Source organism: Meleagris gallopavo, chromosome 3, assembly GCF_905368555.1.
Source record: "Meleagris gallopavo chromosome 3, MGAL_WU_HG_1.1, whole genome shotgun sequence".
Classification (NCBI taxonomy): Eukaryota; Metazoa; Chordata; class Aves; order Galliformes; family Phasianidae; genus Meleagris; species Meleagris gallopavo.
In genome coordinates, this window is record NC_139406.1 from 9,528,344 (window position 1) to 9,554,705 (window position 26,362).

Here is a 26,362-nt window from a genome sequence, read left to right on the forward strand (position 1 = left end):
AAATAATAAGGATCAAAAGGCACACGTTAAAAGGGGAGTTTAAAATTCTATTGAAAAAAAGAAAAACCAGCAACCACGGTTCAGAATCTTAAAAGAATAATTATTTGTGCAGACTTCAAGATCAAACACTGCTAAAATAAAGACTTAACTGACTTAGTCCAAACCTGTGTTCAGAGACTGCAAGGGGAGAAGGGGTGATTAAGATAATCAATGTTGACCTGGTGCCCCCAAGTTTTGGCATTTCACTCATTTTCTCAGTTGTTTGTATCATTAAATGGACCATCGAATAAAACCACCAAGAACACAACGCAACGCATAAACTTGAAGGACACAGACCACATGCTTTCATGTTCCTTTAATTGTGTGTTTGCAGGCAAGGCTCAACACTGAGACCAGCACCACCAAGGTCTGTGCTGATGCTGTGTTCTCTGCTGATGCTCACAGGTGTCATCCTCCATCAGATGCAGTTCCCAAGTGCAAGGAAGAACAAAGTACAGAATGCAAATACTGTAAGGGAAAGGGTAATTTGTAGCTGGCTCTGGGTAAACTACATAATTTCCAAAGTCTCTTTTTTTTTTTTCCCCCCCCTACTTTTTTCCCCCCGTCTACTGTTTCTATATTGCAAATGCTTTGCGCTGTGCCCATTTTCAGCAGGACACAAGAGAGAAGCTGGGATGCATTTCTTTGCGTGTGCTTTTTCTAATCTGTTTGAGCTGTCTGATGCCTTCATACCTAATATATTCTGTGTCTTTGATCTCAGTTGGAGGATGCATTGAGGAGGAACAGTGATTCACAGGAGAACAGGATATCCACAAGGAAGCCAAGTACCCAGTTCAGCAGAATTCATCAGCACTAGGTGTGGGAGCTCTTGCTCTGAAACACTGTAAATAAGAGAGAGTCAGAGGATATTATAAGGATGGGGATAAACAAAGAAACATGATTTAAACCTCCAAGCGTCAAAAATGGTTTCTGAACGCCCACTGGATCTGTTGGCAAAGCAAACTCTGATGTCCAGAAGAAAACATCAACATCTACATTGCAAAGAGCCGCTGTTTCAACATTTGCTTCTGTTTTGGCTTCTGGATTGTTTTTCCAAACTGGGGACACACCTCTGCTGGCCAATGGGGCTGAAACACAGGATGCTGCCTTCCTGTGCCCAAGCACCCCAGAGACTTGGTCATCCCCAACCCTCAGCATGGAGCACTGCCTGCAGGGTGCTTGGCAGCCCTGTGCTCCTGGCAGGTGGCTGGATGTGTGCAGTGACACTCCCTGCCATGCACATCCTTCTAATAAAAATTAGACAGATGCTATCTATTGGATGCAACTGACGCCTCTGCTAAATTGGTTTTTGTTTTTCAGGAGGAGGTATTTGGTGTCGACGCTGAAGAGCCTTGCTCACAAATGCCTGCAGTTGGTTTAGGGGTGGAACTCCTAAAGCACAAGGAGAATGTTTTAAGCACCTAACTTAACAAAAAGAGGACATGGTGGATATACTGGAACTCACAAACAGCCTTCAGCTGGCCTATTTCCAGCATCAATGCCTCGTGCATGGTAATGGATTTCAAATTCACTAAGAGAACACAGCTACAAAACCAAACAGGCCTTAACATTTGACCTTCTTAGGGGAAAGAAGCTTCCTATTACCAAAGAAAACTAAGCATGCCTGGCTAATTTACTGGTCTTAGGGCAAGTTTTCTTTCCATGACAGAACCTGAGGAATGTGTAGCCTGCTCATCTTTCAGCTAGCATGGTTTTCTTTGGTCTCGCATGGAGTATCTGCAAATCACCATTCATCTCCTAACATGTGGAGCTGTCCTGTCTGTGTAGAGGGGAGAAGAGGAGGGGCAAACATAATGCCAGCAACATGTTTGCCATAAGGCTTTTTTATGATTCAGCATTTCTGGAACAAAACACGAACATCAAATCAAATAATTACATGCTGTTACATCCTTGTTGCTGTTTGCTCATCCACCCACAGCCATTCCACTTAAGATTATCTAATAAACAATCTGACGTATTTTAGAGTAGCCTGCTTTTATCCTCAGCCAAGAATAGAGTTAGCAATCCAGTGTTATGCTAACAATTGCAGGTCTATGACAGCGGTCTGACCCTCGACACAAAAGCCATTAATGGTTTCTATGTGACCTAAGGCTCTAATATTTTATATATCATTAAAGATGGCCATCCATAGGCAAAGGAGAATTTCTCAAGGCGCGGAAGGACAATTCCGGCCACATGCTTTTATAAGACATTCCTAATTTAACATTCACAATTACAGACTGGCCGTAACACTTAGTCTATGGTGGGAGACAGCTGGTGTTCATCTTACAAAGCTTGACAGCAAGGTAAAGATCCCCTGCTAGGGGATGTCTCAAAGGAACTTTCAAATGCAACAGAAGTAGAGGCCCTGCAGATGAATCGGCTGAAGGCTGTCTCAAGCAAGCACTCTTCATTGTAGATTATTTGGTTTCCCTGGTTTTTGGCAAGCCAGTCACACCAAAACCGATCTTTTTAGGTTTTGATTTTGAGGAAACCATCCCCATGCTAAGAGTATCTTTGAAGGGCTGTTCATGGGTTTAAACTGAAGTGCTGATAAAACTTTCGGTGAGGACTATCTTGCAAAAAATGAGGGCTTCTGGAAAAAATATCGCAAAAGTCATTTTGTGTTCTGTTTAACATACGTGTCAGTACACTGAAGGCGAGATAGATCTGTTATTGCTACATTAATAAAACATCCAAAATTTTTAGTTGAATGTAAAGCAAAATAAGTCTTTGTTTTAAGGTATATGTTTGTTTTTGTGGTGACCGAGGCTGCGTTCAGCCAACGAATGCAGTCTGAAATAAAGCACATTCAATGTGTGTTTCAATTTGTGTGTATGCAAAATGCCTCTGTCAGGCATGGGGTTGTAATGCTGCAGATAGAGAGGTCTCAGGCTGACTACAGCAGAAGCGGCTGCCAGTGTTTTAGGTTTTGTACTAAGAAGGAACAGGTAGGTTATGATGCAGCTTATTAACCCCAAACACACAGTCACATTATTTTAATAGAGTCCCTGTCCTAAAACCAATATTGTCACATGGACTGCAAGAGAACAAACCATCTTCAAAATCTGATATCCACCTTACCAGCGAACATCACGTCCTGCAATGAGAAATCAATTGCAGTCCAAGCTGAAAGGAGAGCTCCAGGCAACCGCTCGATTCTTTTTCTAGGGAGGGCCCCTGGCTTTTAACAGGGAAGCATCTGCATGTCTCTCACAGAAGCTGACCATGTCATGTCCTTACTGTAGCTGTACTTGTGCCCAGTCTTTAGCCAGCACCTGTTTGCACCCTGTTGATGGGAATAGGTTGTGTGAAGATGCCAGACTGTGCCTGGGTGCACAGAGGAGAAACACTCACCCTGGCCTTTTAATGTTTGAACAGCTGTCCTGGATTTGCCAGAGGATGTCTGACAGTCGTTAAAAATTGATCCCTGAGTAAACAACCCAGTGCTATTTACTCCAATTCAGCTGTGATAATTTACACCATCCAAAGACTGCCAGTGCCTAATCCTGAACTGGCAAATCTCTGTGATGTTTGCTGCTGACTTGAACAGAGGGATCCCTGTGGCAAGGGGAGTGCAATTATGCACTACAGTGCACTACTACTGATTTGAAAGAAGAAAATGCAATTTAAAGTAGAAAAAGAATTAATTCAGATTGAAAATATAATTGCTAGCAGCATCCCCAGGTCTGTGCAAATACAGATATTAGTTACATGCGTGACAAAAATGGAACTGATAGGCACTGACAGAGGAGAGGTAGGGAGTGTAACCTTCTCCCTGCTTTGGTCATTTTCCTAGAATTTTTTTCCCCTTCGCCCAGTGCTATAGAAGTACCCCAAGGAAAACTCATTTTGAAACATTTTAGAGGGAAAGAAAACAGTACAGTCATCAGGGTGGCAAATCTTCTAGAAAAGTGTGATGTCCTCCCAACTCCATTTGAACAAAGTTAGATGTATCAGAGATCCTGCTTCATATGAATACTTCCTCATCTGCTTTATATGGTGAAGTGTGGTGACTGCACACTGTTTACTGGTCCTTTTCCTCTATTTTACTGCTGTTGACTTACCAAATGACAGACATCTAACTTTCCTCATTATGACATTATCTGTTGCCTTGTCATTCCCACTCTTCAAGATACCACTTCCATCTCTTGACTTTGTTGTCTTCAAAACACCTGGAACAGAAAAGAGACACATGTAGACGATCTGATTCACCAGGATGAAGTTTGTGTTAAACTGGTGACTGCTTCTCTGTGCCAGTACAGTATTTCCTGGCATTAATTCTCAGAAGAAGAGCACAGAAAAATTGCTAGTTAAATATTTAAGATACGTCTATGGTAAATCTCTGGAGTTTCTAAATGGTTAGTTGAATCAGGACTTCAGGGCATGTGAAACAGCCGCTTCTTAATGCTTCCTGATAAAATTCAGAGAAATACTAATACTTGCAATAGCAATCAAAATGTTGGCGATAGGCTTACACTGCTGTAAATCTGTGTGATCCAGTCAGGATGGAAAATAGCTATAGGAAAATAGCCTCGAATTAATCAGCACAGTTCTAGTTTTCTGGTATAAGCTCACTCTGAAGAAGTCAAAACTAATGCAAAGATTCTGGGATTGATTAACAACAAACCCTCCCCTGGTGCCAGTAGCAAGGCTCTCAAATAATACGTAATGCAGCAATGGTTTGAGGTAATTTCACGTTTGGTATAAATGATAATGATGTAAGACACACTGACATCACTACACGCTTATGAAAAGAACATACAAAAGCACAGTGACACTTTGCACAGTGGCTGCACACGAGACACTCACAACTTTGAAGTCCGACGCTGCGGAGTGCTGAGAACTCTTAACTCTCATTAACTTCAATGTGAGTTGAGAGTGCTTCGTGGTTTGGGTGCTCAGCCCTCAGCGGAGGCTCCACACAATCAGAAATGTCACCAACGTTCACGTCTGATCCGAGAGCAATTTCTCATTTCTAGCATGTGCGTTTCTAATGGCTGGATTAGTAAAACTGGCAGGTGATCACAGTAATATAAATGATTCTCTGGTCTTGAAGTGCTCTGGAAGTTAATAAAGCTCACTCAACATCGCCTACAGATTCACAACACACCTTAATGGAATAATGTAACGAGTACAACACAGGTACAGTACAGAAGCTGAAGAAAGGTTAAGAAGGGATCTTGAATATTGCCATTCCTGAATACGAGCAGTACAAGGTGTGAATTACTTCTCTGGGCTGGATGCAGGAGTTGGTCTGTGAACTACACAGCTCAGCTCTCATTCAGCTTTGCTCCCGATGCTTTGCTTCCCACCCTTTTCCTCCAACTGCTTTGTGTGCCCTCATCCTGGTTATTTTCATATAGGCAATCCTGCTTCTGATCGACATCTTCCAGTTTTCGACTGGAATTAGTTTGTTAAAATAGTTTTATAAACTTTTTATCACTGCAAGAATGTGATGCAAGGGCACAGCGTAAAAAGCAGCTCTTTGAAGATCACAGGTCAGCTTGAAACTTTCACAAATGCGTTTCCTTACAGCATGCAAGGCTTCTTTCCTCAAGCAGCTGAACACATGAAAATTTTCACTGCACCCTTGAACTGTATTCACTGTGTGCAAACACAATTTTTATTCAGTTGCAGGACTCTGGGATCCATCCATGTCTTGTATGCCCATAACAAGTTTGTCAGTATAAGGGCACATGAATTGTATGTGTAAAACTGAATGAGTAAGGCAAAGTCAAATTTAGGGAACAATTAACTTTGTCTCGTTTTACCAACTGCTGGGCAGATTTTGCAATTAAAAACAGACATAGAACTATTCCTTTCTTGTTTAACAATATTTTAATTTCAATAAAAAGTGGCTTTATAGTTCAACATTACAAAAATATGTCATCTTGACCCTCTTCCCTCAGGGAAGCTTTCAAATTTAAGGTATGAAGAGGAAAAAAATTGGGCTGGTGGATGCTTACTGTAAAAAAAACGAAGGATTCCCTCCCTGCTTCATCATTGCCAGATGTTTTGCAGTGGAAGCTTTTTTTCCAAATGCCTAAAGAAGGTACCCTTTCTCTTACAGCAGGTGAAATCAAGTGGGCATATGCCATCGCCAAATCCTTTTAAGCTGAAAGCAATTGCAATGACACTGAAATGACTGAGTCGAGCACTTCTCCAACTTTGCATCAAGAAGGTACAACGTAAGCAATGATAAAGTCAGTAAACAAAATTTTACTGTAATATTTCATAACACAGATACTGTATTTCTCTTTGAAGTGTAAAGCTACCGTCTTACACAAGAAAGATGGACAGACCCTTTTCCAAGACTAATATGGATACAATAAATATGGAGTTTTACATACTAGATCTGTACACAGAAACTTTGTCCCACAGCCATAAAAATTTACATTTAACAGTGCAACATATAATTTAATCATTTATTTATCTGACATAAGATGTTTACTTACTAAACACAAGCAACTACCTGGGTTTAATATACATATTTTATATATATATATTTTATATATATATATTCAACAATCTGTACAGGTTTCTAAACATAAAACTCCAAAAAGGCACAATCGTCTATACAACATGTACAAAAATGGCTGGAGCTGACAAGAAACAACAATTATTGGTCAAGAGTTCATGATTGCACAAAGATTAGTAATGGGTTTGTGTCAGAAAAATGTGCTTTAAGGAAAGGAAGGTTTGCAAAGAAACCTGTAAGTGTTATAAAAAAATAAACACAATGGAAAACAAAAACTAGGTTGCTATTACGAGTCTATCCTCATCGTCACTGCTGCCATCACTAAACTGCACCGTATTTTGCCTCCGGGGCAATGCTGCTGGCCTGTGTACCTGTCTATCCGGAGAGACAGTTCGATGGAGCGGGGACTTGGTTAAAACGTCAGAATTCACCTTTGAGCGGGGCTGTACCGGGGAAGCCCTTTTGACCTGAACCGAAGAGGCGTCGCACTTTGGCTTATTGTGGTCGGCGAGGTCAGTCTTTTCAGCATCACCTTTCCCCGGCCCATCGAGTCTTTCATAGTCACTCGCAGGGGCAGGCTCCGCAAGGCTCTTCACGCTGTACCGCTGGCCACCGGCAACCACCTGAGGAGAAGCAGCCCTGGCCACGTGGCCCACATCGGGGAAGCTGGCAGGAGCTGGTTCTTGCTGAATGTCACCAGCTTTGCTGCCTGAAGCTGGTGGTTCGGAGGCTCCTTGCCCATCCGCGCCAACCGGGCTGATGGAGGGGATGAGGGTGGGCAAGGCAATGTTCAGTATCTGCAAGCCCGGGATGTGCGCCTGAGGGCTGGGCTTGCCCTGGGGCGTAGCGCTGGCAGTCAGGACCTGGAGGCCCACGGCATTCAGAGTGATTCCAGGCGGGCGCATCTGTGGGGCTATGTTCGTGTTTGTCAGGCCTAAGATGTTCACCGTCTCCATGCCGAGGGGTGGGAGAGGCTGCAAGCTGGGCGTGCTGAGACCCTGGATGCCTGGCACGTTGATCTGGCCAATAGGAATACACGGCACCACGCTGTTCACTTCGGCAACCCCGATGGGATTCGTGGCGGCACCCGAGGCGGTGCAACCCACCTCGCCGAGGCCGCTCGTAGTTCTGTGGATGACGCCGACGGCGGGAATGGTGAGTTGCACCGGGCCCGCTTGAATGGGCACAAAGGTGGAGTAGGTGGCCAGGCCGGCAGGGACCACTTGAAGGCCCCCTACTGGCACCATGCCGTAGGGTGCCTTGGCCTGCTGCTGAGAATGCAGAGGAAGGTGGCTGAAGAGGTGTGTCTGGCTTGGCCTCAACTCGGCGGAGCGCAGTGGGGCGCCGGGCAGCTTCTCCTCCTGGATTTCGGTGTAGGGCGACGCCGTCGTGGTCCGCAGGCTCTGGTCCGCGGGTGAGGAGGGAGAGCTGGCAGAGGGCGTGCTCTGGGGGAGAACGAGAGGGACGTGTTAACAGGGTGGCTGCTGTTGCCCCCAGGTTACATGGAATCTCGAGGTTGCTTGGCGTGCTGCCCACCCCCTCACACTTCGTTTTAGATGAAAACAACAACAGACTGGTTCACGGTAAATGCTGCCCAGCTTGAACAATGAACTGATTTCCTTCCTTTCTTTTTCCAACTCCTTCCTCTCCTACTAATTGAATTTTCCTCTCATGATTATCCTTGTTCGTTTCTCTTGAACACTAGTACTCAAAAACATTGCTGAGTATCCTCTGTATGTGGCTGTTTTTTCTAAAGGAGGAAGGTAGCTTTGGCGAGCTGTTTATTGTGAAAATCACCACAGGCAAATATGTTAAATAAGCCGGCACTTCTGATACACCAGATCCACTTACCAGAGGCACTGCAGCCTCAGGAAGGCAGAGATAGCATCACAACCTGTTTGTCCATTTATTACCCTAGCCCAGAAAATGGGTGACAAGAGAAGGAATGATAACTGCAGCACCCACTGAGGCTGAGGTCATGGATGGACACTGGAATGAGATGTGAGACCCACATTCCACAGCTGCCCCATCTTGCCTTGGTCTGGTGCACAGACCTGGACAAACAATTGTATTATATACTCTCTTTTCTTCTCATATAGACTCTATTACTGGCCAAGGCTGGCAACTCCTTTCCTAAAAACACCTAAATCAAGAAGTGTTAAATTGCAGTTGAAGTTAATTTTTGATTTTAGGCCTGTCTGTAATACACAAAGAACAGCACAACTTTATTTGGTTTACAGAGTCCTAAACTGTAATTCAGTGGCTCTGACCAAATTCTCAAAAAATCTCTGGAGCAGGCACAAAAACAAATTAGTAACAGAAATGTTTTTGAAAACAGATAGTAGGAAATGTACTGGTTAAAGCTGAATAGAATTTATTGACCATGCAGTGTCATCTATTCTAAATGGGAAGACATGTGTCAGAAGGAACTGAAAGTCCTTCTCAGGACTAAGTGGTGTCTGACATTTCACTAGAAATCTTGATAAGCTGGTACAGATACTTTTGAAAGAACATACAGCCTTCCTAAACTTTCTTGATCCCTTGTCTCAATGGCAAGAAGTTGGATCCACAAACATGCACGGTAGGAACAGACTGCAGATTAAACATTAGAACCACAGCTACCACTCCTCTGACTGGGAAAGGAGGAGGCAGTCTGGTTTGGAATTACTGCCTTTTATTACTTACATGCCTTTTTAATATTAATGTGGAGAATTGTTAGAGTTATACAAATTTAAGAACTTTTCACGATTTTATCTGTGTGAATATTTTCTTGAGCCTTCAGGGGTTCTGTTTGATTAAGAGAGTAAAATCAGTCAAATGTCTTCTTGATATCTATGGATAACAACTGAACAGACAACACAAATATTATGGTCCTACCTTTTGTGACAGATGTCTGCAGTGACCAGAGACCACTACATCTTATTCCCTGTCATACTACAAAATTGCTCCAACTCTTACTTGCCACATGGCACTCACAGTTCTTACAAGCAGGAATGATGATATGTCAAACAATGAATTATGGCAATAATTTTTACCGGTTTTCCTTGCCAACAGTTCATTATCTTAACTCCTTTAAAAAACAAATTCAGTAGTAGAGATTTTCAAAGAACAAGTCACTAGGTACTTGAACTATAATCAAATCTTTACCTGCTGTTTATGATTTTGAAAATTTCCTGCTGCTTATTTTTCTGTAACTGCATGCATCTATGTTGAAGTCATATGGAGAGGGAGGTAATTACTCCACTACTTAAAACTATGCAATATTTTGCATCACATTTTTCTGGGCATTACTCTGGGAAGCCCTACTGCCCTCATGGTCACAGGAAGAATTCAGAACTTTCAAAAGATATCATTAGGGTCAATGAAGTATATGATTTATGCTGTCCCCATCAAGCTCCATTAGAATACTGCTGGACTGTAAAATGCTTAACACCTGCTGGCTCCCTGTAGCTTTACAAGCACTGGTTGCAAATGTTACTGAATACACCTTCAGTCTTGCACATAGACTGACTTCATCTTTCCACACTTCTGTCTGCCCAGAATAGTCATGGGCAAAAATGATCCTTTTCCTATCAAAATGCTCCTTCATTTGGAGAAAAACTGGGAGCAGTGGGAACTCAGGTCTCAAATCTGTGCTTCTATCTCCTTTTGTTATTCTGCAGAGGCAATCCCTAGATTTCTTGAACATATGGTGCTCATTCTAAATTTACTGTTAAACATATTTGGGGAGAGATAAGCAACTGCCCAATTTTTTGTACAGCAGTAAGGCAAAAACCTTTGGGACTAGATTAGTCTTCCTTGGGAGTTACCAATGATTCCTGCTGTATTTCAGAGTAAAATGACTTCTGAATTATATCATTTTCCACTGAAAATTTCATAACCCCCACCATACGTTCATTTTACATATCTGTAATATCCAATCTCATTTGCAGTACATTCTACTAGCTCCAAAATTCATCTGAAATGACCACATTACAATTAATCCTTTCAGAAACGATGCAGACAGAATTACAGAATTTTAAAAAGTAGTGCCACTGCAACACTGTTGTCTCTACAGTTCTACACATCTGTGCTTCAGCTATTTTCAACTCTTTTAAAGCATGAGCCAACAACTCTAAGAATCAAGGGCAAGACCTCTGAAAAATCACCAACGTGATCTTTAAATAACACTCTCAACCCCAGAACTGGACTCCTACCTTTGTAAGGATTGTGGTTGCTACTGAGGAGTGGGCCACAGTTGTTTCTGGATCGGGGTAATCCACAGACATATGGCGACCTGGAGATGCAGGAGCAGAGTCCACCAGTGTAGTACCCGCACTGTGGGGACCAGCTCCTCTCTCCTGGGCTTTGTCCTCGTTTTCTTCCTGGTGGGTAAACTCTGCTGGTGACCTGGAGGTCCTGCTAACTGACTGCGCTGCGCTAAGGACAGTCATCTTTGTGAGCAGTGCTTTTGGGAGACCATCCATGGAGTCCGTGTGAATCCCACCAAAGCAGTCTGGCAGTCTGCTGTCCTCATCAGCACTTGTGGCATCCTGCAGGCCGTGTCGAGAGGGGTGATGCTGGGGGCTGGCTGTCACCGAGGGCGTTGTGGATAGGACTGACTCAGCTTGGCTGTCTTCATCATCATCTTCATTGTCATTTTCATCTTCATCCGCACCATCAGATTCCTCCGCATCAAAGCCTGACCGATCACAGCCCAGCCTTTGCTTCTCACCTGCAAAAGCAAGAATCAGAAGTGAAGCCAATGAAGGTTCCAGATTGATTAGACAAGAGGTAGGAGGGAGTGATTAGAAACGCCAAAAAAATGCACGCCATGTGTATCTTTCAACTTCTTCCCACGTCATCAAACCAACAAGGAAGATTTTCACTTTTGTTTTTCAGCATACATATTAAATTATGCAGTTACATAATCTTTCATCTCCCGTTTCCCTGTTGTTTTCCACCTTCTGGGTTTGGTTGTTCTTTTAAGCCATTTATAGCCTTTTGCTCAAAGTCACCCTTCGCTCTTTTCGCTTGGGGAGAAGTGAGCAGATTCCTGCTTCATTAAGTTCCCAGTGACGACATGAGAAGCTCGTCTGCCAACCTTCACAGTGGGATACTCTCTAGCTGGTTCTGACTCATAAGTGGGTGTCCTTGTACCCAATATGAATCACTGCTGCAAAGGGTTTTGAAAGATACAAACAGAAAGACTGGAGGCTGTTAGTCAGGAATCTGTCTCGTTAGCAGGCAAAAGAGACCAAATTAGACCTTACCAGATTTCTCACTTCGTTCACGTTTTAAAGAATTATGAGCAAGTCACCCGAGATGTCCTAAGAGGCAAGAAAGCCCTAATCCTATAAAAACTTACTTATGCATGAAATTTTACTCCTAAGAAGAAGCCTTCCTGACTTCAACTCTTAAAGTCAAACTGGCACAGATACTTTGTGCTGTCTATCGGTAAATTTTTCTACGTAATACAGCTCTACTGCAGCTTTTCTCCTTCTTTTATACCACAAGTTGGAAAGAAAAAATCTTCTTTAGTAAAGAGACAAAATCCCATCTGCTGTATCTGATTCCTAGCCAGACTGTCTGGGATCACATTTTATAAAAAGACAAAATGCTTTGGATGCACTAATATTTCATACTTGATTAAAGGTCTGTCTGCTGAGCTCCCAGAAAAATATCAGCATAAAAATCATTTGGCTCTGCAAAAGCAGGGATGGCTGGTTAGCTAAAAATTTAGAGATTCTGTTCTGGGGAAATCTGCACAGCAACTTACCATCAAAATGAATGACTCTGGAAAAAAAAAAAAAAAAAGAAACCTTTTCAAAAAGTAGAATGCATTACAAATACATTAGGCTGCTAAGTTACCAAAACGAAAATAAGCATCTTGAGCTGTAGGTAAAATAAATGGGTTTAATTGAGCTACCTCTCAACAAGCTACCTACCATTATAAGCCTTTATGGTTTCAAATGAGCAGTGCAATTAGGAACAAGACTAATAGCTTCTTTGAAAAAATCCCTCTGTAATGATTTTGCCCCCCTCTTGCCTACACAGTAATTTGTACATTAACTAAATATGGAAAATATAGATTTTCTACATTTTCTACAGCAGGCATGAAACCAAAATGTTATTAAAAAATACGTTAAATCCTCCAGGTCATTGGAATAACACTAACAAAAATATGGTTTAGGATTTTATCCAGTCTTCATTTATAACTGTCATCTACAAAATCATTCAAAGAAGAAAATACATAATTTGTTCAACAGCATTTTGTCTTCATTTCTGTCATTTCCATTCCTCATTTCTTGCTATTTAATACTTCTTGGTAATTAATATGCAAAGCAAAACAATCTACAAAGTTAGAATGCTCACATATGTTTGAGTTTTGAATGGAAATAAATTCCCTCAATGCCTCTGTAACAGACGTCACAAATTGCTCTGTGTTTTACATCTAAAGGGTGACCTATACATTTCTCCCATCTTTTTAAATACTGCATGGGGCATTGCAAAGTCTTGGGTTTCGTGCTGTAGTTTTTACTGGGTCTCTTTGTGTGGTACTCTCCTCTTTACTAACAACACACATCTATCTCCTCTGAGAAACTGTACTGCTTCTTTTCTTTTTTCTCCTTCTCTCTAAATGAATCACCTTTTCTATCAAGTTGGACGGCCATCACAAATGACTGTTTCCACTGGCAAAAGAAACTACTTGAAGTAATTAGACTGACACCACATTTTTAAAACAGGCAAAATATATGCTTGAACATGCCCTGATTTAAAGTAAGAAATCTAATTTTCAAATCAGCATTTAGAAACACTACAAGATTTACTATAAAACCCTGCTTATGCAGAGCATTTTCTGCATTCTAGAGGCCTTCTGGAAGGAAAACATGGAAAGGGAGAAGGGGAACTATGCGTGGGACACAGACTCCTTAAATGCAGTGCTCTGTGGGATATAATTTCCCTCTATTGTTTCTCTGTTTACCTCCACCCCTTATGAGTTTGCCAGCTTCTATTTAAAAGTGGTTACCTGGGGCCAGAGCCTGCAATGTAGGCGAGGTGACAGCAGTGAATACAGCTCCCTTACTCCCACACTGCTTTGAAACATCAGATGTGAAAAACAAAGCATTCCTGACTTGCCTGTTCTGGCAATGTGAAAAGGACCGCTCTGCCTTCTATACTTGCGTGTGGATCCACTGAAACAAGAGGTGCCCAAGCTTCTGTAGTCAGTCGTCCCTTTAAGCATCACTGTACATCTGTGGAGTTGTGAGAGGACCTGAATCTGGAGCTTAAGGAGGTGGCAAAACCAGGCATGGTCTACTTGAAAGTGGTATCACGGCTGTGACCACTCATGGTGAAAGATTCTTCCTAAGTACCATCTTGTTAACCTACGAGTGGTGGCCCAGCTCCATTTTGATAATTCCACTCTGCCTACAAGTTACCTTGTTTTAATTAGGCTTTAATTTTTTTTTAATTAGGCTTTTAATTTTAAGTTTTAATTAGGAAAAAAATAATTCTTTGCTTCCTGTCTTAAACTATGCACAATTACAACTGTATGATTATGTAGCTGAAATATACAACTAGAACTCAGTTTCCAAATGGAACTACTGTTCCATTTGTGTTCAACTTTGTATGAGGCTGTGGGCTATGCCATGAATTCAAGGGCCACTAGCATGTGAGGAAATGGCTTCTGATGTGAAAAGTCCCGGATTTTTCTGAAAACAAAACCAAAACCAAACAGCAATAGCAAACAATAATTTAAAAAAATAAGGTAGAAAAAACACTTAATAAGGAAGAATGCCTTTCTTTCCTTCAATGCATGGCTGATCCAAAGCTTCTTCAAGTCATTTTACACATACCCTTCAGCTTCAGGACGAAGCAGCTGCCATCAGCAAAGCACGCTCCCAGTGGGGCTCCCAAAGCACTTTCCTGGCTGTGCTGCACTTCTCTCATTCCTACCCTTTGCTTTGAGAGTTTGCAAACATTACTGAAAATGCATATCCAAAGCCCTACACGATCTCAACCTGTAATTCCATGTCTCAAGAACACCCAAAAGTTGTTATGCTTTATGAAGGCTACTTCTCTTTCAAATCTTAGCATTTAAACAGAAAAACCATTCAAGACAGCCTCAATCTTTGATAAAGAATGTTTCTGAAAAAAGAGGGAATGTCTCCCATCCTCTGTCAGCTGCAATCTTTTCTTCTAAATCTTTAGAAAGATGACTTCTAGGTCTAGGACTTCTAGGAGAATTTGGTACTTTTAGCTACAGATATTAACTCTGCAAAAATTAGGAACAAGTGAAAACAAAGTTGTACTAGAAAGGCTGACAACTTTTGATCAGGGATTTTGCAAGCATTCCAGCTGTAATTATACTTACTAAAATTGGTGTTCTAATCCAGTGAAGTGGTGTAAATGCATAAAGATCATAGGCAGAAATCTTACTTCTTTATTTCTTTAGCCCTTAGTCCTCAGTTTGTTAATCAGCTCAGTATTTTGTTTCTGCTATGGATGGAGAGATCTGCAAAAACACTTTTATACTGATATTTTACCCCAAAGCAAGAAAGAAAAATTTTGAAGTTCTTTAGCACAATAGCATTAGCTGGAATTATCAGCATCCTAACTTGTCCATTAGCAAACTGCTTTTTAAGTCCATGCACTGCTTTTTCTGTGATGCTACTAGGTAACTGATGCAGGGATCTCAATACAATTTAAAGGTTTTTTTTTTCTACAGGAATCCTTACTGCACATGCTTTTACCAACAGTCATCTTGTCACTGCTGTGCCACAAAGTATCAATCAGACAGGTTCTTCAGAATCTAAACTTACAGCTTGTAATTTTAAGAGAGAGATGTTCGTATATTAGTCCATCATATGACCTGACTCATCAGGCCCTACAGATGAGCCATTTCTGCTATAGTTACAATGACATTAAGTTTCAATGGCTTTTGATCATAATCAGGTAGAGTTTTCTGAACAAAAGTAAAATGTGCATTCTAGCTCTTTCACTGCCAGGAAGACCTGGAAACACACGTCCAAATGACTTAAGTTTTACAAGTTTGTAAGTAAATGGAAACAAGTATATAGACTAATTATAGGTATCACTATTAGTTCTGTTTATACAGATTAAAGATATATCTTATTAAGTACCTGTTTGTCCACTAGCTATTTCCATAATTGATTATACTAAATTTGATGGCTTTTAGCACCAGAGTAATTCAAAGCAGGCCTTACCAGATCAAATTGTGTACTTATCTTCAGTTAGGGATTAATACAAAATTTATATACTCTATGAGCATATATAGTATCTAGTAATGCATGCATTTGTTCTCTTTCTATGTATGTTCTTCATCAGATGTAACAAAATATATATATACTAGGGCAATGAAGGCAGAAATATTTTGAGTATGGCATCATACTATTGGGAACTTGAAAATAAGGTCTGTATGTCATCAACTCACCTCTGTTTTGCTAAAGAAATACAAGCTCAGACTTGCCTTTTGCCTATTGTATTAGTCTTATAGCGGACAGTTTCACAACCATTCCAACAAATTTAAAAAGAAGTAAGGGTAAACAAAGTACTGCTGGGTGAAACAACATTAGCACCCACATCCAAACTCTCCGTCTCCTTGACTTTTCAACTGTGCTCATTGGTTTTCATTGACTGATTTCAGTCTCGCTTCAGCTACTGTCCACTGCTCATCATCACCACACAGGACTCACAGTGACATCTACTGGGTTAAACTCAGACTGGTACTAGCCACTGCTGCTCAGACAAGAGAGAAAAAAAAAAAAAAAAAGGTGGGCTTTTGACTTTCATTCCTATGAGCGTGGAAAATAACTAGGCAGAACTAAACAAAAAAAAATAAGAGCAATCTCTGTTGCTTCAAAGAGATTATTTATCCCTAAGTCCTCCTGGGTATCCTATATATTGTAAAGCCACCCCAGCATTAGCTAGTCTACTCACAGGCTGTAGGTGTAAGGCTCCAGCATACTTAATGTATATCTAGTTGAAGACAAGGCAGTGCTATTAAAAATTAAAAATAAAAATAAAAAAAATAATTAGTCTTGTGAGTTACACAGACCCAGCCTTCCATTCTACTTGCAAAAGGAGGATATCACTGTAAGAATTTCCATTTATTTTTACTTCTTATACGCAGGTGCAGTGAAAACACAGACTGAGTCATGATTAAGCTAATGAAGAGCCATGGAAACTAATTTAAAATCTGCTATGATAAGTAAGGTATAGCTAATTAACTTAGAAACACTGTGTCTTTAGAAGGGTCTACTTAATACTGCAGAAAATGAAAATTTAAATATATATGTAGTTTTATATATGTGATATATATATGCGATATATATGCATACATATATGATACGCATCTGAAACTTAAAATTAGGATTTTTTACAGGTAAAGTACTGATTATTTCTAGATAACTTTTTTTCCAAAGAGACCACTTAAACAACTTCTCCACCTCTATAGATTTCATTGATAAATAACTCTACTATTTACATTTATTCTGGCATACTCTACCGTTTACATATGAGCGTGCACGTGAAACATAATGGGTTCAAACTTAATAACTGTTTTAATTCGAAGACAAATTGTAGTTTTTAAGACTGAATAGCAAGACGTCCAGTCACGATGGCAGAAGAGGATATCCCCAGTTGCAGTCCGTCACACTAAATAGTTCACCTCGCCTGACAATTTAATTCAGATATTAACATTCCTTACATTGTAACCCTGTATTTTGGTGACAAGAACATTCCTCAGAGCAGAAGATGAAAGATAAATGGATGAGGGAATGGTTTTGAATACAAAAGCCAGGCCAGAAAGTATTCACTAATACCCAAATGATGACAAGTCCAAACACAAAGAATGCTATGTTAAAAGCTCTGATCACATATATTCTCAGACAGCTACAGAGCATCTCTTTATTTTTCCCTCGATGTGACAGCACAACAAATTTTCAGCTTCTCAAATTACTGAAAAAGCAGGCTCTGTGTTTACATACCTGTGTTCAGGATCGTGCACTATTTTGCACTCCTTACTCAATATGCTGATGTTATTAATCTGAATTACAATCAGGTCAAAGCTATCTTCTAATGTCAATCTGAAAAATGATATATTCCAATCATGACAGCCTGTGCTTAAAAAGCATGTACAAAATACTTGCAGAACTGCCGAATTCCTTAGCAAATAAAAGGCCGGTGGCTTTGTTAAATTTATGGCTAACTCTCCAAAAGTAATTCTTTAATTCCACATCTGCTAGAAGAAATACAACTTAGTTATTTGAAGTTGAAAGTTGTAGATACTGCTATTGCCATCAGGGAATAATCAGTATTTGAGTTAAAAAAAATAGACAGACAGACATTCTGTGGGTCAGGAAACCAGACAAACTTGCACAGCTTATGGGAAAGAAGAAATTTTATTTCTGAGGTCAGAATTATTCCCTCTTACATTTTCTGACATTCCTCTACATCATCTCCCGTTGCCTTTCAGCTAGGAAAAGCCATCAGACCCAGCTGACTCTGGCTGCCAGGGCAAGCTCCTTTCCCAAGGCCACCCTGCTGCCAGAGTGGGGCTGCCTGAGTAAGGGGACCAAGGGATGGTGAAAGGTACTGTATGCAAGGAGACCACCTACACACCTCAAAAAAACCCCCACTCACTTGTATTCAAATGTGGCCAAAAAATTAGTATTTCAGAGAGCGCAGCAGAACCACCTACGTTTACAAAGCTCACATGGAAATAATTCACACTTCTTTTTTTTTCCTCCTCTTTGCCTTAAAGATGGGCCAGCAAGCAAGTTTCTGAGTTACCCAGAGAAACATCCTCTAGTACGACTAGGTGAGGTGAAAGATTCAATCATATTTTTTAAATGTTGAGCTACTCACTGAATGTCCATGGATAACTGTAAATGCACTGTGCTGTGTGGTAACTGGAGAGGCAGGACTGGTCTAGCTGGGGCAGACATGTGTTTACCATGGGCTTAATTACCCTGCCTCTTGGATGGGACTTTTAGTGCTTTGTCCTGAACAGCTGGTTTTCCTGTGGGTATCCGAGTCGGATCATTTAGAGAAGACAGGGACTTTATCACTAAAATGTTTTTTGTTTGAGTTCTTAGTTAAAAACAGGAGACAAAAAAGGAAGTGTTACCTGTTTTGTTCTGAAAAAAAAAAATGCACTGCAGCCTTACAACTCAATATCTGGATTCATGGATTTACACGGCAAATCCTAGTGATTGTTTGCCTTGTTCTGTGGCTTTTGTTTATTTCTCCCCAAAAGATTCTAACTAACAAAAATTGTATGTCAGGGAATGTAGTTCATTTATAGGATAGTTACACACACCTGTAACAAACCATTACATTATATGTAAGGACTCTTTGTCTTTCAGTTATGTAGTCAGAGCCAAAGAAAAGCAGTCTTTCAACAACTGCTTGAAATGGCTTATTTCTGTAGGGTATTACTGATAATCTGTTAACATTTGGAGCGTTTACCATTATACTAAACTGCAAACTTATGTCAACTGGGAATATCAACTTATCAATCAATAAAATGGTTTCATTTCCTAGGAAAAAGATAGAGCTGGTGTTATTTAAAACCAAATTAAACAAAGCTACAGAACAGTGCTTACGGGAGTCGTGACAATTTTTCCGTCATGTGAAGGCTGAAAAGGTTAATGAACACTGTTTGTGTTTGAGGGAAGGATCACAAACTGTTTACTGTTGCTTATCTTCTGTGTTATTCTTTCTGGTACCTCAATTGCAAAGGAGGATATGTTTTTAGCTTACCAAAAATGAATATATCTAACAGTGCTAAAAAAGGAAAAGGCAGATTTCTTGGTACCTAGTGCACAACTGAATCACACTAGTTGAGTCATATTCCCGGAATTATTTAGAATTAGATTCAAGCCAATTCGCTTATTCTGCTAGCAGTTGTCATATGGGAGCAAGTGCATTCATCTTTCTTGCCCTTTATTGTTTAAATGAAGATCGCCACTGCTTTCCTTTCTCAAAACCTCATCTGCGATCTAATAAACTATTCCACTTCAAGAAGAAAAACACAATGCAAAGCTCACACTGCTGCTGAAAAGCAGGAGCATGTAGAAAATGCCGCCGCTGCACCAAGACATGTCAAGACTCCCAAAGAGAGTGTTAGCACACAGTCCTGTCATACATCTCACTGTATCTGGTACAGATACACATTTCTTAACGTGCTGAGCAAAATCCATGTGAACCCACTGTGGCCCTCCTCAACTCTCCTCAATCTCACCTCCGTTTCAGTAGAGCTGTTTTGTATGTTGGACGTACAGAATTTCAATTAGCAAATAATTTTCATAACGCTAAGAACATCAGTGGAAGAGTAGAATAGATCCAGATGAAAATCTTTTGTTTCTGCTTACTGATTTATGCCCATTCATATTTGTGAAGGAGGTCAGCACTCTACATCAGAAGATCATCAGTCTCCCTGAAAAGCCTATGCAAAGCACTCAGCAAATATTTATAGTTCTGGGTGGTGAGTCAGTAATACAATTTACAAAACATGTATACAAAAATTTGACAATTTTATGCAAAGCTATTTTAAAAAAATCCTACATTTTACTATTTTTTTCCTAGCCAAACAGCTGTTTTTCTGGTATTTTCAATCTTCTCAGATTTGTCTGTGAAACTGATAAAGTTAAACTGCATAACACTTTGTGAAAAATTCAGCAGCAACATATCTTTAGCATATGCTCATCATTTCTTTTGGTGAAGGTTTTTCCAGTATTTCTTGCTCCCTTTGATTACTGTCTAAGATTTTCCTCCCTGTATCTTCTTCCTGTACATTAATTTAAAAACTTTGGAAAAAAGGGTAGTAAAGGGTGACAATAAAATAAATCTAACAATGCAGCAAAGAAAAGATTTAAATTCTTACCAAATTCTTCTTCTCCATCCTGGTCATCTATTAAGCCTACTGAGACTCCCAAATCCATGCACTTCTTGCTATGTGCCTTTGACTTCATATGTTTTGTCAAATTTCCTTAAGAAACAAATAAAAGCAAAAATGAACTGCTCTTTGACTACACAGATGTCTGGTGATATAAACACAGCATGTCCATATCTCATTCGGCTACATTTACAACCACATGTACAGTCTGATTTCACATCTGGCAGAGCCTTGCCCTTCAATGTAAGTTGACAAGGGCTACAGCAGGTTCGTCATCCTAAATGCTACTAGCCTCTGGCTCAGCTCTTCACCAAGATAAAACAGAATAAAATGGAAATCACAGAAGATTATGCACTTTACATATGTGTAAAAAAGTCATTTGCTTCTGGCAAATATGAAAGACTAATCCAGTCTTCAAAATAATATTGACAGAAAATCACTATGTGGAACTAAATTTCATATCTTGCAATTCTTTTAGTATTTTATGGATTCTATTTCACTGCAATTATTTCCATTGCCAACTTAGACAAACACATTAATTTTATTCAAAATATGAGCCTGAAAATGTTTGCTCTGAATTTCAGAAGTGAATGCATAACTCTTGGGAAGCTTCATGAGCTGCCATTCCCTCCTCCTTTAGAAAGAAAGTATGGCAAATATCATCACAAAAAAGTTAAAAGTAGATCACAGTTTTAAATGATGAATATGTGAAATGTATGAGGGCCACTCCAAAAGTAACGCCTTCTATTTTATTCTGTTGGCCCACAACCTCCCAGACAGATATTGGTGGTATGGCAGTAGAATGTGAACCACAATTCCCATTGATATCCCATTACATTTTCCTGCCATGAGACAGAAGGCAGCAAAGGGGCAGCCTGACAAAATGACAACTGACATGGAAGTGCAGGGGAAGCAAAGGTGTGTCAATGAATTCCTCCATGAGGAAGAAATGGCATCCACTGATATTCTTCAATGCTTGGTGAACCTTTATGGAGATGAAATGGTGACATGTTTCAGCAGTGGTGACAGAGATTGTTACAAGTGCAAAATGCAGGCTCTTGTTGGTCACTGGTGAAAACGCATAGCTAATAGTGATGACTGTTGAAAAATAGTGTTTTGTAGCTGAGAATTTGCTCTATCAAATAGTGTGGCTGTGCTCTTTGTATCTGTTGTAGTTTCCACGGAAATGAATAGGAGGCATTACTTTCAGGGCAATCTCTATATATTATTATAAGTAACAGTCTATTTAAGACTTAACATTATCTTACAAAATCCAGTTTTTTTGAGGTATTCAAATGGAAGAAATTACAGTGGGTGAAATGCTTCCATAGCTGTGGAATATTTAATTCCTACTTTGAAGGAAGAGTAGGATTTCACTCCAAATTTTGAAATGATTGTTATGAAGCTATGTGGCATTGCCATTGGCTCACAAATAGCAAAATTCTTGGCCTTACATGCTGTGTGAAATTACTGCCTACACTGGCTTTTCATGAGGGGTAGTTTAACAAACTTCAAGCATCCATCCATCCCATCCTATTGCCATTTTGCTAGCAGTGGCAATAGTGATGGTTAGCAAATGCAGAACATTAAGCAAGTACAAGTGCCTTCTACAACTGAGGCATAAGAGAATTTTAAATGGGCAGAGCTTAATTAATGGAACTGGGCCAGCAAGCCTACTATGCAAAAATCCTCATCAGAATTTATGGGGTTCACAATCCAGCATTTAATTTTAAAGATGGTGCAACATAACAATATGATGCCCTAAGGTGTGAGGAGGCAATGTTAGTTCATCACACATCTGAAGACTATCAATCCTATTTTTTGCAGTCCTGTGAAGTTTTCCTCCTAAAAGCTGAGTAGTCTCAAACCCACTGTAAGTATGAATGTTCCTGAGCTTATAGCTGGGGAGATTATACCTGAATGATGTTCAAAGCTGAAAAAAATGTGATTGCTTAGAACTTTTCACTGGAAGTCTTTTGACTGTGAACATACCCTAGCTCTTCTACTTATTACAAGTCCTGGATCTACCATTGTTTAATATACATATTAAAATTGGATGTGCTTAAGTACTGTTGTAAACAGACTTTAAACACCGTCTTTGGGTTAGAAGATTAAGGAGGAAAATGAACTCCATTCTTCCAGGGTCTAAAAACCATTTTAATACAGTAATTTGTTGAGTGCCAACAGCAGCACAAAATATGTCATATGTCCAAATAATCAGTGGGGACTTAAAACTGTGTTCCTATCTTCGCTCAGGATGAGCCCTAGCTTTCACCATACTCCCATATTTTCCTTTTCCATTTCAGTTTCTAACCTAGACGAGATGCCACAGTTTGTTCATACAAATACATGATTATCTGAACAAGCAGACAGAAAGGACTGCAAACACTGGAAAACATTAAACAATAGAACTCCGCAGCAAGGTGACTTCTTTAGCATATGGGCAGCCAGATTTGAGAACTGTGCTTTAATACAGAAGGAGAAGAGGGAAAAAAATGTACAAAGAGAAGTGCCTCTACCTTTAGTTTTGAAGGAGAAGTTGCAGTAATTGCAATGGTAAGGACGGACATCTGTATGTGTGCGAATGTGCTTCTTCAGCATACTGGGTTTCTTGCAACGGATTCCACATTCTTCACAGATATATTTCCCTCTTCCTCTCCCCCGGACATACACATAGTCTTCATTTGATTTGTACCTAGTAGCAGCACCATAAGAATAAAGCAATTGTAGTAGGGGAAAAAAAAAATCTAGTTAGAAACTATAATCTATCAAATTTAAAAAAACTATAAAAAACATAAAAACAACCTGTGCATGTATTTGTTAAACTTACAATCATGAACATGCTTAGAATCAATGGTGTATCTTTTGAAATAAAGGTACCATTTGAGACTAACCATTTCAAGATTTCAAATTTCATCTTCACAACACAGGATCATACTTTAAAGAGTCAGTTCTTGGAAGTAAGTTTGAGGACCACGGGAGAGCTTTAAAGGAGCATCTTTGAGGCTTCATGATGGATACAGAGAAGGAACAACATCAGTTATGACAGTGGGGAAGTCTTTCAAAAGCTCTATTAATGTGCTTCATGCTACTGGGACTGCCTCCTGATGGAAAAAGTCCCTGAAAAAGTCATCTCTCTGCTCATGGATGCCAAATGTTTAGCTTTTGCAACTTGCTCCCTGTAACATCTGGGGCTGTGCAGAGGCACACAGCAGTGCTCTAGCAGAGTGGCTGGCAATAGCCTACCTGCTGGCCAGGACTGGGCTCAAACTATAAACTTGTAAATGGAAAGCCTTATAGACTGTTACCAATTACTAGAACAATAAAATATGCACCATTTGTGCCCAAGCTTTTACAAGCGTTATTGGCAGATTCTCCTACTATAAATCCTGTTTTATAAGATGCTGTACATGGCACAACATTGTGGCTAAAGCTAAAGCAACTGTTATGCAGATCAGGCAACTGATTTAAAACTATTGCAGTGCGTGGACTAGAACTCAGTAAATATTTCCATGGCACTTTTCAAATCAGGACTTCTGCAGCCAGCATATACCTCAACAAACTGCCAGATAGCAACTGAACTGTAGTCTGTTGCTGAGCCCTGGACTGTGTCCTCTCTGGCTACAATTACACTAGCTTACTATAGAATACACATTATTTATCACAGAAGAGAAATACAGGAAAAGAATTTACATCTATGGCTGTATCTAGCTGCTTTTACTGCTGATTAATGTTTGCCCTTTGGAAAAAAATGAATCACGCTGCCTATTGTTCTCTATTTCATTACTCTCTCCCAACTCTCATGACTCCACGCTTCTGATGAATTTCCATTTTTCACAGAAGCATAAACCAACTTTCACAGACCACAGAATGGGAACTGTTGTTTAAAATAAATCTAACAGGAAGCAACGTCTCTGCTAGGTCTAAAATCAAGATAAAATATCTTCCCAGCAATATCTAATATATAAAGTACAATACTTGCCCTCCATCAAAGATTTTCACCCTTCTTGGTTCGCTTTTGATAAAGGAATTTTCTTTATCATGCTCAGTGCTTGATTCGGAGCTTTCCTTATTGCTGAATTCAGATGAAGTTATTTTTTTCCTATTTAACGCTCGCTGAAAGAAAATGAGATATTCATACATTTATCATTAAAATTACTATCTTTCATACACCAAATATGTAAAGCATTAGGAATAAATGCATAACTCCTTTCACAAACCACCATTATAATAACTGATTATTTTAACATATTTTAAGATACAAGAATCAAAAAATATCTTTAACTGAATTTCTTTTCTACTACATGCTGACTATTAATGGAGTGGCAAATATATATGGAGATTCAGCCGGAAAACTGAAATGCTTTCAATCTACAACAGGAGTTGCCTCTTCCATCCTCTGGGAAGGTACAGGTGGCCTTTTTTAGCTCACAGCCAATTAGTGATGCTTTCTCTTCAAGGCTCAAATCCCATGACATCTCAGTAGCACCCTCCCAGCTCCAGCTGCCCATTGCCTACGAGTTACATGGATAGAGAAGGAAGCCCATCACTGAGAAACTAATTTCCTGTGGCCCAACAAAGAAGAAAAAGGGAAAACTAATGGGAGGTACTAACTAGTAACATTTGTTTTCTAGTATTTTTCACAATATATTCCTGTTGTGGTGTGGATACTGTCTGTTTTGTTTGGCAAGGTTAGTAACGGACAACCAGAACCCTTCCAGAGCAGGACTCCATGGCTAATCCTCATTGCCAGACCAAACTGTAAGAGAAAGTGCAACAGTGGTCTAGCAGAACAAAAACATGTTTCTCAATTATTAATGAACTTTTTTCCCCTCAAATATAAAAAAAAAATTAAAATTGCCAAATAACATCTACTCCTTCCAGAGTCTAGGATATTTATAAAATGGGCAACAATGAAGGAAAGATCCAATTAGCCAGCAATTATTACTGCTGTATTTATAAACTGTTCTACCCACAGAGCTGGCATACTCACCACATTTGCTCATATTGATAAGTGAATAAAATGATGAGAGAAAAAAGACTGGCCTTATGTTTTCTACTCATTATAAAATCTAATGCTGCAAGCTTGAGAATTCTTGCCAAGAGGAATGGCTTTGCTGGCTGACTTGAAATGACTGATGCATTAGGAGCACTGAAGGGTGACGCTGTTCTGGGACCCGGTCCCTGCTCATCATCCACCCCTAGATCTCAGCATCCATCTTCCCTTCTGAGGCGACCATGGTTGATGAGGAATTAACACAAATCAGAGGAAAAGTGACTGCCTATCAGATTCAAAGACCTAGGAATATGCACAGGCTTGCATGCACAGCTCCAAGCCATAAGCGTTCAAGTGGTTCTGACATTGATTTGGGCTGGATTTTCAAGCATATGAGTAGTCCTACCAAAGCATAAATGACAACCAGGCCTGTGTGTAGGAAGAAAGAAATTTCACCCTACGTGTTTTAACAGTATTCATACAAAGTGGAGGGAGGTGATGTTTAGGATAGGAAATATCAGAAGATGAGCTTACTCTACCAGTTACAACTCAACTATGTAATAGTTCCTGTAATACTATCTAGCACATGAATTGCTTTTGTTTCCACTGCAAACAAAGAGTAACCAGGTGACATTTGTAATTTACCAAGGAAAAGAGTAATGTAAAAAAAACAGAACATATGCAATAAATCCAATACCACATAAATATTCTCTGCAGCTGGAATAACACAATCATTAAGTAACTGATCAAGGATGAATACTAAATATTTTTTCCACATTTCAATTTCAATAATAAAAAGACAAAGAAAAAAAAAATAAAGATTCCAAATGTATTGGGTCTGTGTCATTATATAAACTGTGGTGAAATACTGTTATATTATATATTCACAAAAGTACTTAGAGTGCAAAAGCTAACACCAGGATAAATACCTCTGGGATTTTCC

At 39.8% G+C, this 26,362-nt stretch overlaps 1 protein-coding gene across 4 annotated transcripts in view; it reads right to left on the reverse strand.

Moving 5' to 3' along the window:
- Positions 1 to 575: 575 nt before the first annotated feature.
- HIVEP1 (HIVEP zinc finger 1) overlaps positions 576 to 26,362 on the reverse strand; it is a 116,189-nt gene continuing 90,402 nt past the window's right edge. For 3 of the 4 annotated variants that reach the window (XM_085220199.1, XM_085220198.1, XM_085220200.1), the window contains 5 exons: positions 24,406 to 24,539; positions 22,943 to 23,118; positions 20,412 to 20,516; positions 10,717 to 11,234; positions 6,242 to 7,965 (listed from right to left, as the gene is read on the reverse strand). In XM_085220199.1, the coding sequence (XP_085076325.1) occupies positions 6,796 to 7,965; positions 10,717 to 11,234; positions 20,412 to 20,516; positions 22,943 to 23,118; positions 24,406 to 24,539 (2,103 nt within the window). In that variant the 3' untranslated portion in view covers positions 6,242 to 6,795. Of the gene's footprint in view, positions 882 to 4,106; positions 4,215 to 6,241; positions 7,966 to 10,716; positions 11,235 to 20,411; positions 20,517 to 22,942; positions 23,119 to 24,405; positions 24,540 to 26,362 lie in introns of those variants that run through there. The other variant, XR_014882291.1, reaches the window with a different exon arrangement.